Source organism: Gorilla gorilla, chromosome 20, assembly GCF_029281585.2.
Source record: "Gorilla gorilla gorilla isolate KB3781 chromosome 20, NHGRI_mGorGor1-v2.1_pri, whole genome shotgun sequence".
In the NCBI taxonomy this organism is placed as follows: domain Eukaryota; kingdom Metazoa; phylum Chordata; class Mammalia; order Primates; family Hominidae; genus Gorilla; species Gorilla gorilla.
The window spans coordinates 65,331,239-65,346,751 of NC_073244.2; the positions used below are offsets into that span (position 1 = coordinate 65,331,239).

At 41.9% G+C, this 15,513-nt stretch overlaps 1 protein-coding gene and 1 pseudogene across 1 annotated transcript in view; both read left to right on the top strand.

Annotated features, from left to right (window-relative positions):
- Nucleotides 1-11,641, top strand: part of LOC101133546 (zinc finger protein 765) — a 39,325-nt gene extending 27,684 nt beyond the window's left edge. The window contains 4 exon segments of the mRNA XM_055370414.2: nt 1,789-1,915; nt 7,418-8,837; nt 8,839-9,002; nt 9,005-11,641. Of these exon segments, the coding sequence (XP_055226389.1) occupies nt 1,789-1,915; nt 7,418-8,837; nt 8,839-9,002; nt 9,005-9,717 (2,424 nt within the window). The 3' untranslated portion in view covers nt 9,718-11,641.
- Nucleotides 9,743-11,641, top strand: LOC101134823 (putative zinc finger protein 137; annotated as a pseudogene).
- Nucleotides 11,642-15,513: the final 3,872 nt, after the last annotated feature.

A 15,513-nucleotide genomic window follows, 5' to 3' on the forward strand; every position in this document is an offset into this window, starting at 1 on the left:
TGCTCTTTGACATCTGCATTGGAAATTGGCTGAATGACAAACGGGCCTTTGCAACTTTTCCCTGTATAAAGAGTGCCATAGTGGCTGCCTCTGTGCACACCCACGTTACTACAGATATCTCACGATTCCTCCAGATCAGGCAGTTGAAAGGGTGATTGCTTCCTCTAGGATGAGGCATTTCCTGTTTTCTTAGATCTGACAAGATTCCCCCTGCCCCCAACTGCCAATGTATCCTTTTGCAGCAAGATGAGATTCCTCTTCAGTTCAACAAAACTTGCTACTTTTTATATTTTTAAAGCCTTTATATGTATACACACCCACACACACAATATACACACACACATATACATATACATACATATACACATGCACAAATATGTATATTTTGAACAACTTTTCCATTTTGAAAATCTGGGGAAAATGACAACCCTTTGTATTAACATCTAGTTTTTTGTGAGTCTGTGTAGGTTTCATTATTTGTTGACATATATATATATGTATATATATATATACACATACACATACATAAAATGGATTTTCATACTTTGAGTAATCTAGTTTTCATATATTTTCTTTTGTTTTGAGACTGGGTCTTACTGTGTTGCCCAGGCTGGAGCACAGTGGCACGATCTTAGCTCACTGAAACCTCCATCCTGAGGCTCAAGCCATCCTCCTACCTCAGGCTCCCAAGTAGCTGGGAACCACAGGTGCCTGCCACCATGCCTCGCTAATTCGCTAATTTTTTTTTTTTTTGGAGATGGAGTGTCTGTTGCCCAGACTGTAGTGCAGTGGTGCGATTTCGGATCATTGCAACCTCTGCCTCCTGGGATCAAGCAATTCTCCTGCGTCAGCCTCCCAGGTAGCTGGGATAACAGGCATGTGCCACTGCGCCCAGCCAGATTTTAGTTTCTCATCTTTCACTGTGAACGTTGTCACCTCTGAAGACATCACTCATACTCTGCCTCATCTAGATACTGAATGTCACTTGGTGTGTCAATAAATGTTTCTGGGCCGGGCACGGTGTCTGACGCCTGTAATCCCAGCACTTTGGGAGGCCGAGGTGGGCGGATCACGAGATCAGGAGATCAAGACCATCCTGGCTAACACGGTGAAACCCCGTCTCTACTAAAAATACAAAAAATTAGCCGGGCGTGGTGGTGGGCGCCTGTAGTCCCAGCTACTCGGGAGGCTGAGGCAGGAGAATGGCGTGAACCCGGGAGGCGGAGCTTGCAGTGAGCCGAGATCGCGCCACTGCACTCCAGCCTGGGTGACAGAGTGAGACTCCGTCTCAAAAAAATAAAAATTAAAAAATAAATGTTTCTAGGCCGGGCATGGTGGATCATGCATGTAATTCCAGCACTTTGAGAGGCTGAGTCAGGCAGATCAGGAGGTCAGGAGTTTGAGACCAAACTGGGCAATATGGTGAAACCCCGTTTCTGCTAAAAATACAAAAATTAACCGGTCGTGGTGGCACGTGCGTATAATTTCAGCTACTCAGGAGGCTAAGGCAGGAGAATCGTTTGATCCTGGGACTTGGAGGTTGCATTGAGCAGAGACTGTGCCATTGCACTCCAGGCTGGGCAACAGAGTGAGACTCCACCTTTAAAAAAAAAAAAAAAGAACTTTAGTAAACACAACTGGGACGACAAAATGCGGTGAAAAATCCCTTACTCAGATTTGTTAGAATATTCACTGCATTTAAATCCTTGCTTTCCCCTCTCTTCTCATTTTCTGTAAAGATAAGAACTCCTCTCATAACCATTTGGTTAAAATGTGTTTTCATTTCAGGGTCTATTGACATTCAGGGACGTGGCCATAGAATTCTCTCAGGAGGAGTGGAAATGCCTGGACCCTGCTCAGAGGACTCTATACAGGGACGTGATGCTGGAGAATTATAGGAACCTGGTCTCCCTGGGTGAGGATGACTTCCCTCCTGGGGATGTGCCCTTGCTTATCTTTGTATTTTCTCTCCTTTTTTTTTTTTTTTTTTTTTTGAGGTGGAGTCTCGCTCTGTCGCCCAGGCTGGAGTGCTGTGGCATGATCTCAGCTCACGGCCAGCTCCGCCTCCCGGGTTCACGCCATTCTCCTACCTCAGCCTCCCAAGTAGCTGGGACTACAGGCGCCCACCAACATGCCTGGCTAATTTTTTGTACTATTTTTTACTAGAGACGGAGTTTCACCATGTTAGCCAGGATGGCCTCGAAATCCTGACCTTGTGATCCACACACCTCGGCCTCCCAAAGTGCTGGGACTACAGGCATAAGCCACCGTGCCCGGCCCATATTTTCTCTTGTTTTTAGATAAAGTGTCTCTGTCAGCCCGGGTGGAGTACAATGGTGTGATCATGGCTCACTGCAATCTTGAATTCCTTGGCTCAAGTGATTGTCCCACCTGAGCCTCCCCTGGTAGCTGGTACAGGTGCATGCCACCATGTCGGGCAACTTTTTTAGTTTGTTTTTTTCCAGACAGGGTCTTGCTGTGTTGTTGAAATTCAACCTGATCTCCTGGGCTCCAGAGATCCTCCTTAGTCTCCCAAGTAGCTGGGATTACAGGCGCCAAACTCCATACCTAATTATTGGCTTTTATGTTAAAAATTTTTGCATATGTGCGGCTGGGCATGGTGGCTCACACCTGTAATCCCAGCACTTTGGGAGGCTGAGGTGGGTGGATCACGAGGTCAGGAGATCAAGACCACCCTGGCCAACAGGGTGAAACCCCCTCTCTACTAAAAATACAAAAATTAGCCGGGTGTGGTGGCACGTGCCTGTAGTCCAGGCTGAGACAACAAAATCACATGAACCCGGGAGTCAGAGGTTGCAGTGAGCCAAGATTGCCACTGCACTCCAGACTGGTGACAGAGCGGGACTCTGTCTCAAAAAAAAAAAAAAGAAAAAAAAATTGCATATGTGTGTCCTTAAGGCTGAGTCTGTGAGTCTTGTAGACAACATGTAGTTGATTCCTGTTGATTCAGCCAGTCTTTGCCTTCTGAGTGCAGATTAAATACTTACAGTTGAAGTATTACTGATGGAGAAGACCTTACCCTTGTGATTTTGTTATGTATTATCTGTATTTCTTGTAGGTTTTTTGTTCTTCATTTCTCATTTACTACTTTTTGTGTTTATTTGCTTTTTTGTGTAGACATGCTTTGACTCCCTTCTTATTGACTTTTTTTTGTTTGTTTGTTTATGATGGAGTCTTACTCTGTCCCCAAGGCTACAGTTCAATGGTACGATCATGGCTCACCACAGCCAGCTCTGCCTTTCAGGCTCAAACAATTTTTGTGCCCCAGTGGCTCACGCCTGTAATCCCAGCACTTCGGGAGGCCGAGGCAGGCAAATCACCTGAGGTCAGGAGTTCAAAACCAGCCTGCCTAACATGGCAAAACTCCGTCTCTACTAAAACACAAAAATTAGCCGGACACTGTGGTGGGCGCCTGTAATCCTGCTACTCAAGAGTCTAATGCAGGAGAGTTGCTTGAACCCTGGAGGTGGAGGTTGAAGTGAGCCGAGATTGTGCCGCTGCCCTCCAGCCTGGGTGACAGCACGAGACTCTGTCTAAAAAAAAAAAAAAAAACAAAAAACAAAATTCCATAACCTGCAAAAGCCACTCTTTCTCTACTAGAACTCTGTATTTATGTCAGAATTATTTCTCTGTATGTTGCATTCGCATTAACATATATGTAGTGTTTTTTCATGCTTTTTTCTTCTAAATAACAGAAAAAAGGTTGAATTATCTAGAGAAGGTATACTTATACCAGTTTCTGTATGTGTCCTGTTATTTGCCTATTCATTTATTTATTTCTTTGTTGATGAGGTGAAGTTTTGTTCTTGTCGCCCATGCTAGAGTGCAATGGCACAATCTCGGGTCACTCCAACCTCCAACTCCCGGGTTCAAGCGATTCTCCTGCCTCAGTGTCCTGAGTAGCTGGGATTACAGGCATGTGCCACCACACCTAGCTAATTTTGTATTTTAATAGACACAGGCTTTCTCCTTTTTGGTCAGGCTGGTCTCGAACCCCTGCCCTAAAGTGATTCACCAACCTCGGCCTCCTAAACTACTGGGATTATAGGTGTGAACCACCGTGCCCGGCCTGTCTGTCTTTTTATTTACCTTTACTGGAGAACTTTATATATATTTATGGGTTGGAGATATTCTTTAGAATTCTTTCATTTCTTTCTTTTTTTCTTTTTAAGACAGAGTCTCGGTCTGTCACCCAGGCTGGAGTGCGGTGGTGCGATCTTGGCTCACTGCAGCCTCTGCCTCCCAGGTTCAAGTGATTCTCCTGCTTCAGTCTCCCAAGTAGCTGGGACTACAGGCACATGCCACCACACCTGGCTAATTTGTGTGTGTGTGTGTGTGTGTGTGTGTGTGTGTGTGTGTGTGTGTGTGTGTGTGTGTGTGTGTTTGTGTAGAAATGGGGTTTCACCCTGTTAGCCAGGATGTTCTTCATCTCCTGACCTCGTGATCCTCCTGCCTCAGCCTCCCAAAGTGCTGGGATTACAGGCGTGAACCACCATGCCTGGCCAGCCTCAAAGTTTTTAAAACATGTAATTGCTGTAGATGGCTTCAAGTATTGCAGGATTTATGGTACAGGCTCTAAACTTCCTTTGTTTAATCAGATTTGTCAGCCTTCAGTGATGTTGATGATGAGATGCTCCTGTTCCTGCCTCAGTCATTTCACTGTCAGAAATAGCTTAGACTGGCCACCCGAGGTGGCTCACACCTCTAATCCCAACAGTTTGGGATGCCAAGGTGGGCAGATCACTTGAAGTCAGGAGTTTGAGACCAGTCTTGCCAACGTGGTGAAACCTCACATCTACTAAATACAAGAATTTGGCCGGGCACGGTGGCTCAAGCCAGTTATCCCAGCACTTTGGGAGGCCAAGAAGGGCAGATCACCTGAGGTCAGGAGTTCAAGACCAGCCTGGCCAACATGGTGAAACCCCGTCTCTACTAAAAATACAAAAATTAGCTGAGCGTGGTGGCGCACGGCTGTTATCCCAAGTACTCGAGAGGCCGAGGCAGGAGAATCACTAGAACCCGGGAGGTGGAGGTTGCAGTGAGCCAAGATTGCCCCACTACACTCCAGTCCAGGCAACAAAGTAAGACTCCGGGCTGAGGTGGGAGAATCATGCCACTACACTCCAGCATGGGTGATAACGTGTGACTCAGTCTCAAACACAAACAAAAAGAGAAATAGCTTAAACTGGGAGGCTTCAGACACAGAAATTTATTTCTCATGAATTTGGAAAGTGGGAAATCCAAGAGCAAGGTGCCAGCCAAATTGGTTCCTGGTGAGAGCATTCTTCATGGTTTAGCCAGCCATCTTCCTGCTGTGTCCTGACATGGGGGAAAGAGGAACAGGAAACAAGCTCTTTAATATCTCTTTTTATGAAAGCACAGGTCCTATTCATGAGTAGTCAACACCCATGACCAAATTGTCTCAAAGGCCCCATCTGCAGAACATCCTTTTGGAGAATAAGAACTCTGAACATGGCTTTTGGCCAATATGAACATTCAGACCAGGGAGGCTGCATCATATTGTTTATGTTTTTATTGTACGATTTGATTTATAAAATGTTTTCACTGATCTCAGTTTAAAAATTTTCCCAGTACACATTCTATGTTTTATATTTTGTGCATAGTGAACTAGATAATTAATACCAACAATGCATATATATAAAAAATTGCTGTATTGCCTGGCTGTTTCATAAATGTAGTTGTGACATCATAATTGCACCCTCTGACACCGTTAGTCAATTTCTTTTTTTTTTTTTGGAGATGAAATCTCACTCTGCCACTCAGCTGGAGTGCAATGGTGCAATCTCCGCTCACTACAACTTCCACCTCCTGGGTTCAAATGATTCTCCTTCCTCAGCCTTCCAAGTAGCTGAGATTACAGGCACCCGCCACCATGCCCAGCTAATTTTTTTGTATTTTTAGTAGAGTGGGGATTTCACCATGTTGGCCAGGCTACTCTTGAACTCCTCACCTCATGATCTGCCCACCTCAGCCTCCCAAAGTGCTGGGATTACAGACCTGAGCCACCGTGTCCAGCCGTTAGTCAATTCTTATTCCTTATAATGCTGTGTATTTTTTTGACCTCATAAGTCAGAAGGTAGTGATCTTAACATGTATTTCAGTTCTTATATTGTGTGCTGGTGGCAAGTAGAAGTTGTGGCATTTTTCTTAACAGGGAATTGTTTAGAATTTTGCATGTTGTATAAATGTACTTATTATTTGCTTCCTGGTTTTCTGGGTTACAATATTTTACTAATTAATTTTTATGATTGTACATGAGGCTTTTCAGTATGTGGTATGCAATATAACTGACACAGTCCACTAGTTAATGTCACACAGTGCCGCCAGACCGTGTGGCTCACGCCTGCAATCCCAGGACTTTGGGAAGCTGAGGTGGCTGGATCACTTGAGGTCATAAGTTCGAGGCCAGCCTGGCCAACATGTTGAAACCCTATCTCTACTAAAAATACAAAAATTAGCCAAACGTGCTAGTGTGTGCCTGTAATCACAGGTACTCAGGAGGCTGAGGCAGGAGAATGGCTTGAACCCAAAAGGTGGAGGTTGCAGTGAGCTGAGATCGGGCCATTGAACTCCAGGCGGTTGTGACAGAGTGAAACTTCATCTCAAAAATATAAAAATAAAAAATTTGTTTAAAAATGTCAAAACGTGCCCTTTCTGCAAGGATATAGGTAATTTTATGACAGTTATTCAGAAAAACATTGTATTAACATTTTTTTTCAAGATGGAATCTCACTTTGTCACCCAGGCTGAAGTACAGTGGTGCAGTCTCAGCTCACTGCAACCTCTGCCTCTTGGGTTCAAACGATTCTTGTGCCTCGTGAGTCCCACGAGTACGTGGGACTAAAAATGTGGGCCACCACGCCTGGCTACATTTTGTAGTCTTATCTTCTCAGTGCTATGATTGTTTGACGATACAGAATTTCCATTGATTTTGGTTATCCTTACATGATCTTGTTGTGGATTATTTTCCAACACAGTACATCATGTGGTCCTTTAGCATCTATTTGTATACAGTAAATATGCTGTAAATATGAAGAATATATACTTTTCATTGATGTGACAGTGTATGTTTTTTACAAACTGTTAGACACTTTAGGGTCACAATGGAAAAATATTCTTTACTTTAGGCTACACGTTTTTGTGCCCTGTCAGTGTTTTGTCACGATATTGGAAATAGACTTCCGTAAAAATAATTTGAAGCACATGTAATCGCCCTTTATTTGTTAAAGAATCTTATGCTTTTCTGTTCCTAAACTTTGAGGGTCATGTTTGGAAAGTTTAAAATAACTATTGTTTTTTGTGTCTTATTTACACATTTCAGCATTATTTACCATCTGTACTTAATTTGAAAGGTTTTGGTGTTTATATTTTGTAGATATCTCTTCCAAATGCACGATGAAGGAATTCTTGTCAACAGCACAAGGCAACAGAGAAGTGTTCCATGCAGGGACATCGCAAAGACATGAAAGTCATCACAATGGAGATTTTTGTTTCCAGGATATTGATAAAGATATTCATGACATTGAGTTTCAGTGGCAAGAAGATGAAAGAAATGGCCATGAAGCACCCATGACAAAAATCAAAAAGTTGACAGGTAGTGCAGAGCGATATGATCAAAATTATGCTGGAAACAAGCCTATTAAATATCAGCTTGGATTCAGCTTTCATTCGCATCTGCCTGAACTGCACATATTTCACACTGAAGAGAAAATTGATAATCATGTTGAGAAGTCTATCAACGATGCTTCCTCAGTTTCAACAGCCCAAAGAATTTATTGTAGGCCTGAAACCCATATTTCTAATGACTATGGGAATAATTTCCTGAATTCTTCATTATTCACACAAAAACAGGAAGTACACATGAGAGAAAAATCTTTCCAATGCAATGACAGTGGCAAAGCCTATAATTATAGCTCACTCTTAAGGAAACATCAGTTAATCCATTTAGGAGAGAAACAATATAAATGTGATATATGTGGCAAGGTCTTTAATTCAAAGCGATACGTTGCACGCCATCGTAGATGTCACACTGGTGAGAAACCTTACAAGTGTAATGAGTGTGGCAAGACCTTCAGTCAGACATATTACCTAACATGCCATCGTAGACTTCATACTGGAGAGAAACCTTACAAATGTGAAGAATGTGACAAAGCTTTCCATTTCAAATCAAAGCTTCAAATACATAGGAGAATTCATACTGGAGAGAAACCGTACAAGTGTAATGAGTGTGGCAAGACCTTTAGTCAGAAGTCGTACCTTACATGCCATCGTAGGCTTCATACTGGAGAGAAACCTTACAAGTGTAATGAGTGTGGCAAGACCTTTAGTCGGAAGTCACATTTTACATGCCATCATAGAGTTCATACCGGAGAGAAACCTTACAAGTGTAATGAGTGTGGCAAGACCTTTAGTCACAAGTCATCTCTTACATACCATCGTAGACTTCATACTGAAGAGAAACCTTACAAGTGTAATGAGTGTGGCAAGACCTTCAATCAGCAGTTAACCCTTAAATGCCATTGTAGACTTCATAGTGGAGAGAAACCTTACGAATGTGAAGAATGTGACAAAGCCTACAGTTTCAAATCAAACCTTGAAATACATCAGAAAATTCATACTGAAGAGAATCCTTACAAGTGTAATGAGTGTGGCAAGACCTTCAGCCGGACGTCATCCCTTACATACCATCGTAGACTTCATACTGGACAGAAACCTTACAAATGTGAAGATTGTGATGAAGCTTTCAGTTTCAAATCAAACCTTGAAAGACATAGGAGAATTTATACTGGAGAGAAACTACACGTGTAATGAGTGTGGTAAGACCTTCAATCAGGAGTTAACCCTTACATGCCATCGTAGGCTTCATAGTGGAGAGAAACCTTACAAATATGAATAACTTGACAAAGCTTACAATTTCAAATCAAACCTTGAAATACATCAGAAAATTCGTACTGAAGAGAATCTTACAAGTGTAATGAGTGTGGCAAGACCTTGAGTCACACGTCATCCTTTGTGTACCATCGTAAACTTCATAGTGGAGAGAAACCTTACAAATGTGAAGAATGTGAAGAAGCTTTCTGTTTCAAATCCAACCTTGAAAGACATAGGAGAATTCACACTGGTGAGAAACCTTACAGGTGTAATGAGTGTGGCAAGACCTTCAGCCAGACCTCATCCCTTACATGCCATTGTAGACTTCATACTGGAGAGAAACCTTACAAATGTGAAGAATTTGACAAAGTTTTCCATTTCAAATCAAACCTTGAAAGACAAAGGAGAATTCATACTGGAGAGAAACCATACAAGTGTAATGAGTGTGGCAAGACCTTTAGTCAGAACTCATACCTTACATGCCATCATAGACTTCATACTGGAGAGATACCTTAAAAGTGTAGTGAGTGTGGCAAGACCTTTAGTCAGAAGTCATACCTTACACACCATCGTAGACTTCATACTGGAGAGGTACATTACAAGGATAATGAGTGTAGAAAAACGTTTCATGGGCAGTCAGCATTTTACAAATGTAATGATTGTCACCAAGTCTTGAGTAATGCTACAACTATTGCAAATCATTGGAGAATCCATAATGAAGAGAGATTTTACAAGTGTGATAAATGCAGAAAATTTTTCAGACATCCTTCATACCTTTGCAGTTCATGGGTGAAGTCATATTAGAAACCTTACAAATGTGAAGAATGTGATGAAGCTTTCAGATTCAAATCAAACCTTGATAGTCATAGAATTCATACTAGAGAGAAACCTTAGCAGTGTAATGAACGTGGCAAGGTTTTAAATCAAAAAGCAAAGCTTGCACATCATCATAGAATTCATACTGGAGATAAACGTTACAAATGTGAAGCATGTGACAAAGTTTACATTCGCAAATCAAGCCTCGAAAGACAGGAGAATTCATACTGGAGAGAAAGCTTACATATGTGAAGAATGTCACCAAGTTTTCAGTCGCACTCAAACCTTGAAAGACACAGGAGAATTCATACTGGAGAGATAGCATAAAAATGTAAGAGTTTGTGACAAGGCTTTTGGGCGTAATTCACACCTGGCACAACATCCTAGAATTCACATTGGAGAGAAAGCTTACAAGTATAATGAGTGTGACATGTCTTTAGTGGGCAGTCAACACTTGTTTACCATCAGGCAATCCATGGTGTAGGGAAACTTTACTTATGTAATGATTGTCACAAAGTCTTCAGTTACACTACAACCATTGCGAATCATTGGAGAATCCATAATGAGAGATCATACTAGTTTAATAAATTTGGCAAATTTTTCAGACATTGTTCATAACTTGCAGTTCATCGGCGAACTCATACTGGAGAGAAACCTTACAAATGTCATGATTGTGACAAGGTCTCAGTCAAGCTTCATTCTATGCAAAACATAGGAGAATTCATACAGGAGAGAAACCTCACAAGTGTGATGATTATGGCAAAGCCTTTAATTCACATTCACACCTCACTAGACATCAGAGAATCCATACTGGACAGAAATCTTACAAATGTCATCAGTGTGCCAAAGTCTTCAGTCTGAGCTCGCTCCTTGCAGGATATCAGAAAATTCATTTTGGAGATAGTTGTTCCAAATGCAATGTGTATAGCAAACCATCAAGCATTAATTGACACGAGTCAGTTCAGCATTGACTTGAGTTTGACTTGACTTAACATTGAGTTCAAGCCTTAATTGACATTAAAGTGTTTATGTTAAGAGGACTGGGCCAGGAACAGTGGCTCACACCTGTAATCTGAGCACTTTGGGAGGCCAGCACGGGTAGATCACTTGAGTTCAGGAGTTTGAGATCAGCCTGGCCAACAGACGTGAGCCATTTTCCCAGCCTGTTTTTTGTTTCTTTAACAAAAACTGATAGGGATTTTTTTTTTTGAGATGGAGTTTCACTCTTGTTGCCCAGGCTGGACTGCAATGGAGCGATCCCAGTTCACTACAACCTCTGCCTCCCAGGTTCAAGCAATTCTCCTGCCTCAGCCTCCAGAGTAGCTAGGATTACAGGCATGAGCCACCACGCCCAGCTAATTTTGTATTTTTAGTAGAGATGGGGTTTCTCCATGTTGGTTAGGCTGGTCTTGAACTCCCAGCCTCAGATGATCCACCCACCTCGGCCTCCCAAAGTGCTGGGATTACAGGCGTGAGCCACTGCGCCCAGCCCCAGTGATAAGGATTTTTATGGGTACCGTGTTGAATCTAAATCACATTGGGTTATTATATAATCATTTAACAATATTAATTTTTCCAAACCATCAGTATGGGTTGTAGCTCTATGTTTCTAATCATTTTGATCAATGTTTGTAGATTTCAAGGTAAAAACTTCTGACCTTTTTACGTTTATTTCTAAGTATTTCTTACTTTAAGTTCTCCAGCCAATGGAAGTGTTTTAAAATTTTCTTTTAAAGTTGTGTATTGTTAAAAGTATGGAAATTCAACTAATTTTTGGTGCTGATACTGTATTGTGCAAATCCACTGAATATGTTACTTAGTTCCAGTAGTATTTCGGTTGACTCTTTGTGATTTTCTGCACAGAAGATCATGTCGTCTACAAACAAATATAATTTTACTTCTTTCTTTCTGATTTCGATGAGTTTGATTTCTTCTGCTATTTAATTGCTCTAGCTAGGACAGGCAGTATTGATTGAATAGAAGGGGTGAGAGCACTCTTGCATCATGTGAGATCCTCCAGGAAAGGCATTCCATTTTCCCTACTTGATTATTCACTCATTGGTCATTTCATGGATGGTCTTTCTATTATTTAGGTAAATTTCCTTTCTATCTATTTTGTTTAGGATTTCTATGATGACTGGAGTTTGAATTTTGTGAAATGCTTTTTCTCCCTCTATTAAGATGATGTGGTTTTCATCTTTCATTCTGTTCAAGTGGCATATCACATTGATTTGCTTGAATATGTTGAACCATCCTTGCATCCCAGAAATAAGTGGCACTTGAATATCTACAATCCCTTTTACATCCTCTTGAATATAGTTTTCTAGTACAAGGGATCTTGATGAAGTTCAAGGAAAAATACGTATTATGAGAAAATTGTGCATGAATTTCACAGTTTTTGCACCAAATTAAACTGGTACAAGTCTGTTATGTCTGAACAGGCTGTAGTTGAAGGCACTCAGAAGGATAAGACATAAGTTTGAAAAGAGACTCTATCAAAGTAAAATAAATTCTGCTAAAATTGAAACAGAAACATCAAATTTATGATGAGATCAGATGCAGTGTCACCACACCCTGCTAATTTTTGTATTTTTAGTAGAGATGGGGTTTCAGCATATTGGCCAGGCTGGTCTTGAACTCCTGACCTCGTGATCCACCTGCCTCAGCCTCCCAAAGTGCTGGGATTACAGGCCTGAGCCACCGCACCTGGCCCACATCAGTTTTACAAAAAAAAAATTAACCTTGTTTGTGCTGCAATGAAGAGAACTGACAGGTAACAGCAGAAATAGTAGTCAGGAGTTCGAGAACAGGCTGGTTAACATGGTGAAACCCCGTCTCTACTAAAAATACAAAAATTAACTGGGTATGGTGGCAGATGCCAGTAATCCCAGTTACTGGGAAGGCTGAAGCCGGAGAATCGCTTGAACCTCAGAGGGGGAGGTTGCAGTGAGCCGAGATGGCGCCATTGCACTCCAGCCTGCGCAACAAGAGCGAAACTTTGTCTCAAGAAGAAAAAAAAAAAGATGTCAAGCCTCTTCTCTTCGTCTCTCCCCTTGTGATGTGTACTTGACTCTGCTTCTCACCAGATCTTCTTATAAGACTTTCACAATTAAGCGATTCCTGGCCAAGAAACAAAAGCAAAATCGTTCCATTCCCCAGTGGATTCAGATGAAAACTGGTAATAAAATCAGGTACAACTTTAAAAGGAGACATTGGAGAAGAATCAAGCTGGGTCTATAAGGAATTGCACGTGAGATGGCACACATATTTATGCTGTCTGAGCATTACAATCATGTTACCATATCAAGCTGAAAATGTCACCACTATCTGGAGAGTTGGACATGTTTTATTGGGAATATATTTTTTCTCTCTGCATCTGTTATGAACATGTTGGTTGGCTGGGTTCAGTAATAAATATGTGAGGCTTTTCATTAAAAAAAAAGTCAAATGATGTAATTGCATAGAGTACCTTAGTTTCTGTATTGCTTTTTAGGTTTTTTTTTTTTTTTTTTTTTTTTTTTTAACTCCACTGGGTCAGTGGATCACACCTGTGATCCTTGCACTTTGGGAGGCTGAGGTGAGAGGATTGGCTGAGACCAGGTGTCTCCTGGGAATCTTCTTGTCTCTTGTAACCCAGTTCATGACAGACCCTTGGACTTTACTATATTGGAAAAATCTACATAAAACAATGTCAATGTGTCAAAGCATTATGTCTGTCACAAGCTTGTGAAAGGAAAATAAAAATTACTAAGCCAAAGAGAAAAGTCAAGCTGGGAACTGCAGCAGACAAACCTGCCTTCCATTTTATTCTTAAACGAGATAGCTAGAAAGACAAAAAAAAAAAAAAAAAGCTACATAGAGGCCGGGCACGGTGGCTCATGCGGCTAATCCCACCACGTTGGGAGGCTGAGGCGGGCGGATCACCTGAGGTTGGGACTTTGAGACCAGCCTGACTAACATGGAGATATCCCGTCTCTACTAAAAACACAAAACTTAGCAAGGCACGGTGGCACATGCCTGTCATCCCAGCTACTCGGGAGGGTGAGGCAGGAGAATCGCTTGAACCCAGGAGGCGGAAGTTGCAGTGAGCCGAGATCGCGCTACTGCACTCCAACCTGGGTGACAGTGAGACTCCATCTCAAAAAAAAAAAAAAAAAAGAAACTTGCAGCAAACATCATATGATATAAAAATCCTTTGCCACAGGAGAGAATCAGGTATGATAAGTTGCTACATGGAGAGCAAAATGTGAGTTTCTACTCTGTCTTCAGGTGCCTTCCCAGAGATGCCCCCACATTTTCCTACAGCAGTGGGGATGTAGGGTGGACTGACCCTCCCCACCACACACACACACACACACACCCTGGGGAAAAGCCCATATAAAGCAGTTCCCATTTCCCTCCACAAACTGCGGGCTCCCAGTGAAAACTACCTTATAGACTTTCTTGCACATCCCATTCTTTTCTGGCCTTCTATGGGATGACAGGGGCCTAGAGAAGGCAGTACTGGGTGGAGTTACCTGGGTGCGCATTTGTTGGGATGCGGCATTTTATGGCTATTCTAAGGTCTGTTATCAGTTGTCTGTCTTGGGGAGAATGTGCAGTCGCCATGGTGCAATAATCCTCTATCCAAGGACCACACAGGTCACCACAGGTGCTCAATCAGCGTGATCCACATGGTATGATGTGTGCTCTGGCAGGGCACAGACGGACACACTCAGCTCTGTCAATGTGTAAACAGGGAGTGTTGCAATGACATGGTTTATTCACAATCACCATGGAATCTGATGTGGCATTTTAAAAAATGCATAGATCTGTTGCAACTGGTATAAAAACATCACTGATTGGCCGGGCACGGTGGCTCACACCTGTAATCCCAGCACTTTGGGAGGTCGAGGCAGGCAGATCACCTGAGGTCGGGAGTTTGAGACCAGCCTGACCAACACGGTGAAACTCGTCTCTACTAAAAGTACAAAATTAGCCTGGCATAGCGGCACACGCCTGTAATCCCAGCTTCTCCAGAGGCTGAGGCAGGAGAATCGCTTAAAGCCAGTTGGCAGAGGTTGAGGTGAGCTGAAATCACGCCATTGCACTCCAGCCTGGGCAACAAGAGTGAAACTCCATCTCAAAAAAAAAAAAAAAAAAGAAAAGAAAAAGGAAACATCACTGATTGGTGAAAGCTATTGAATTTGACAGAAATGTAACTCTGCAAATATATATTTAAATATTTAATAGTGAACAGAATATCTGAATGGTGTGTATATACATATATATGTTGTATGTGATTTCAGATGCAATTTTAGATATTCTATGAAATTGTATAGGCAGAAGGATACACCTCAAACTGGTGAAAATTATGGCTAGATATGACTACTTTTTATTTTAGTGTTTAAATATTTTATTACATTTGTTGAGGTGTGTATTAATTTTCTATTATGAATTACCACAGTGTAGCCAGCAGTTTATTAAAGGAATCATTTATTTTCTCACAGTTCACAGATGAGAAATGTGTCAGGTTTTTCTGGGTACTCTGGTCTCACCAGGCCAAAATCAAGGTCAAAGCCATGGGATCGACTCTTGAGACTGTGGGGGCAGAATTCTCTTCTAAGCTCATTCAGATTGTTGTCAGAATTCATTTCTTTCTCCTGGTTCCCATATATTCAAAATACAGCACGTGAAATCACCCTCGTGCTCCTGAGTCCTAACTTCCTCCGCGATTGCATCTCCCTGACATATATTTCTGCTTCAAGGACACATAGGACCCACCCGGATAATCCAGGATAACTT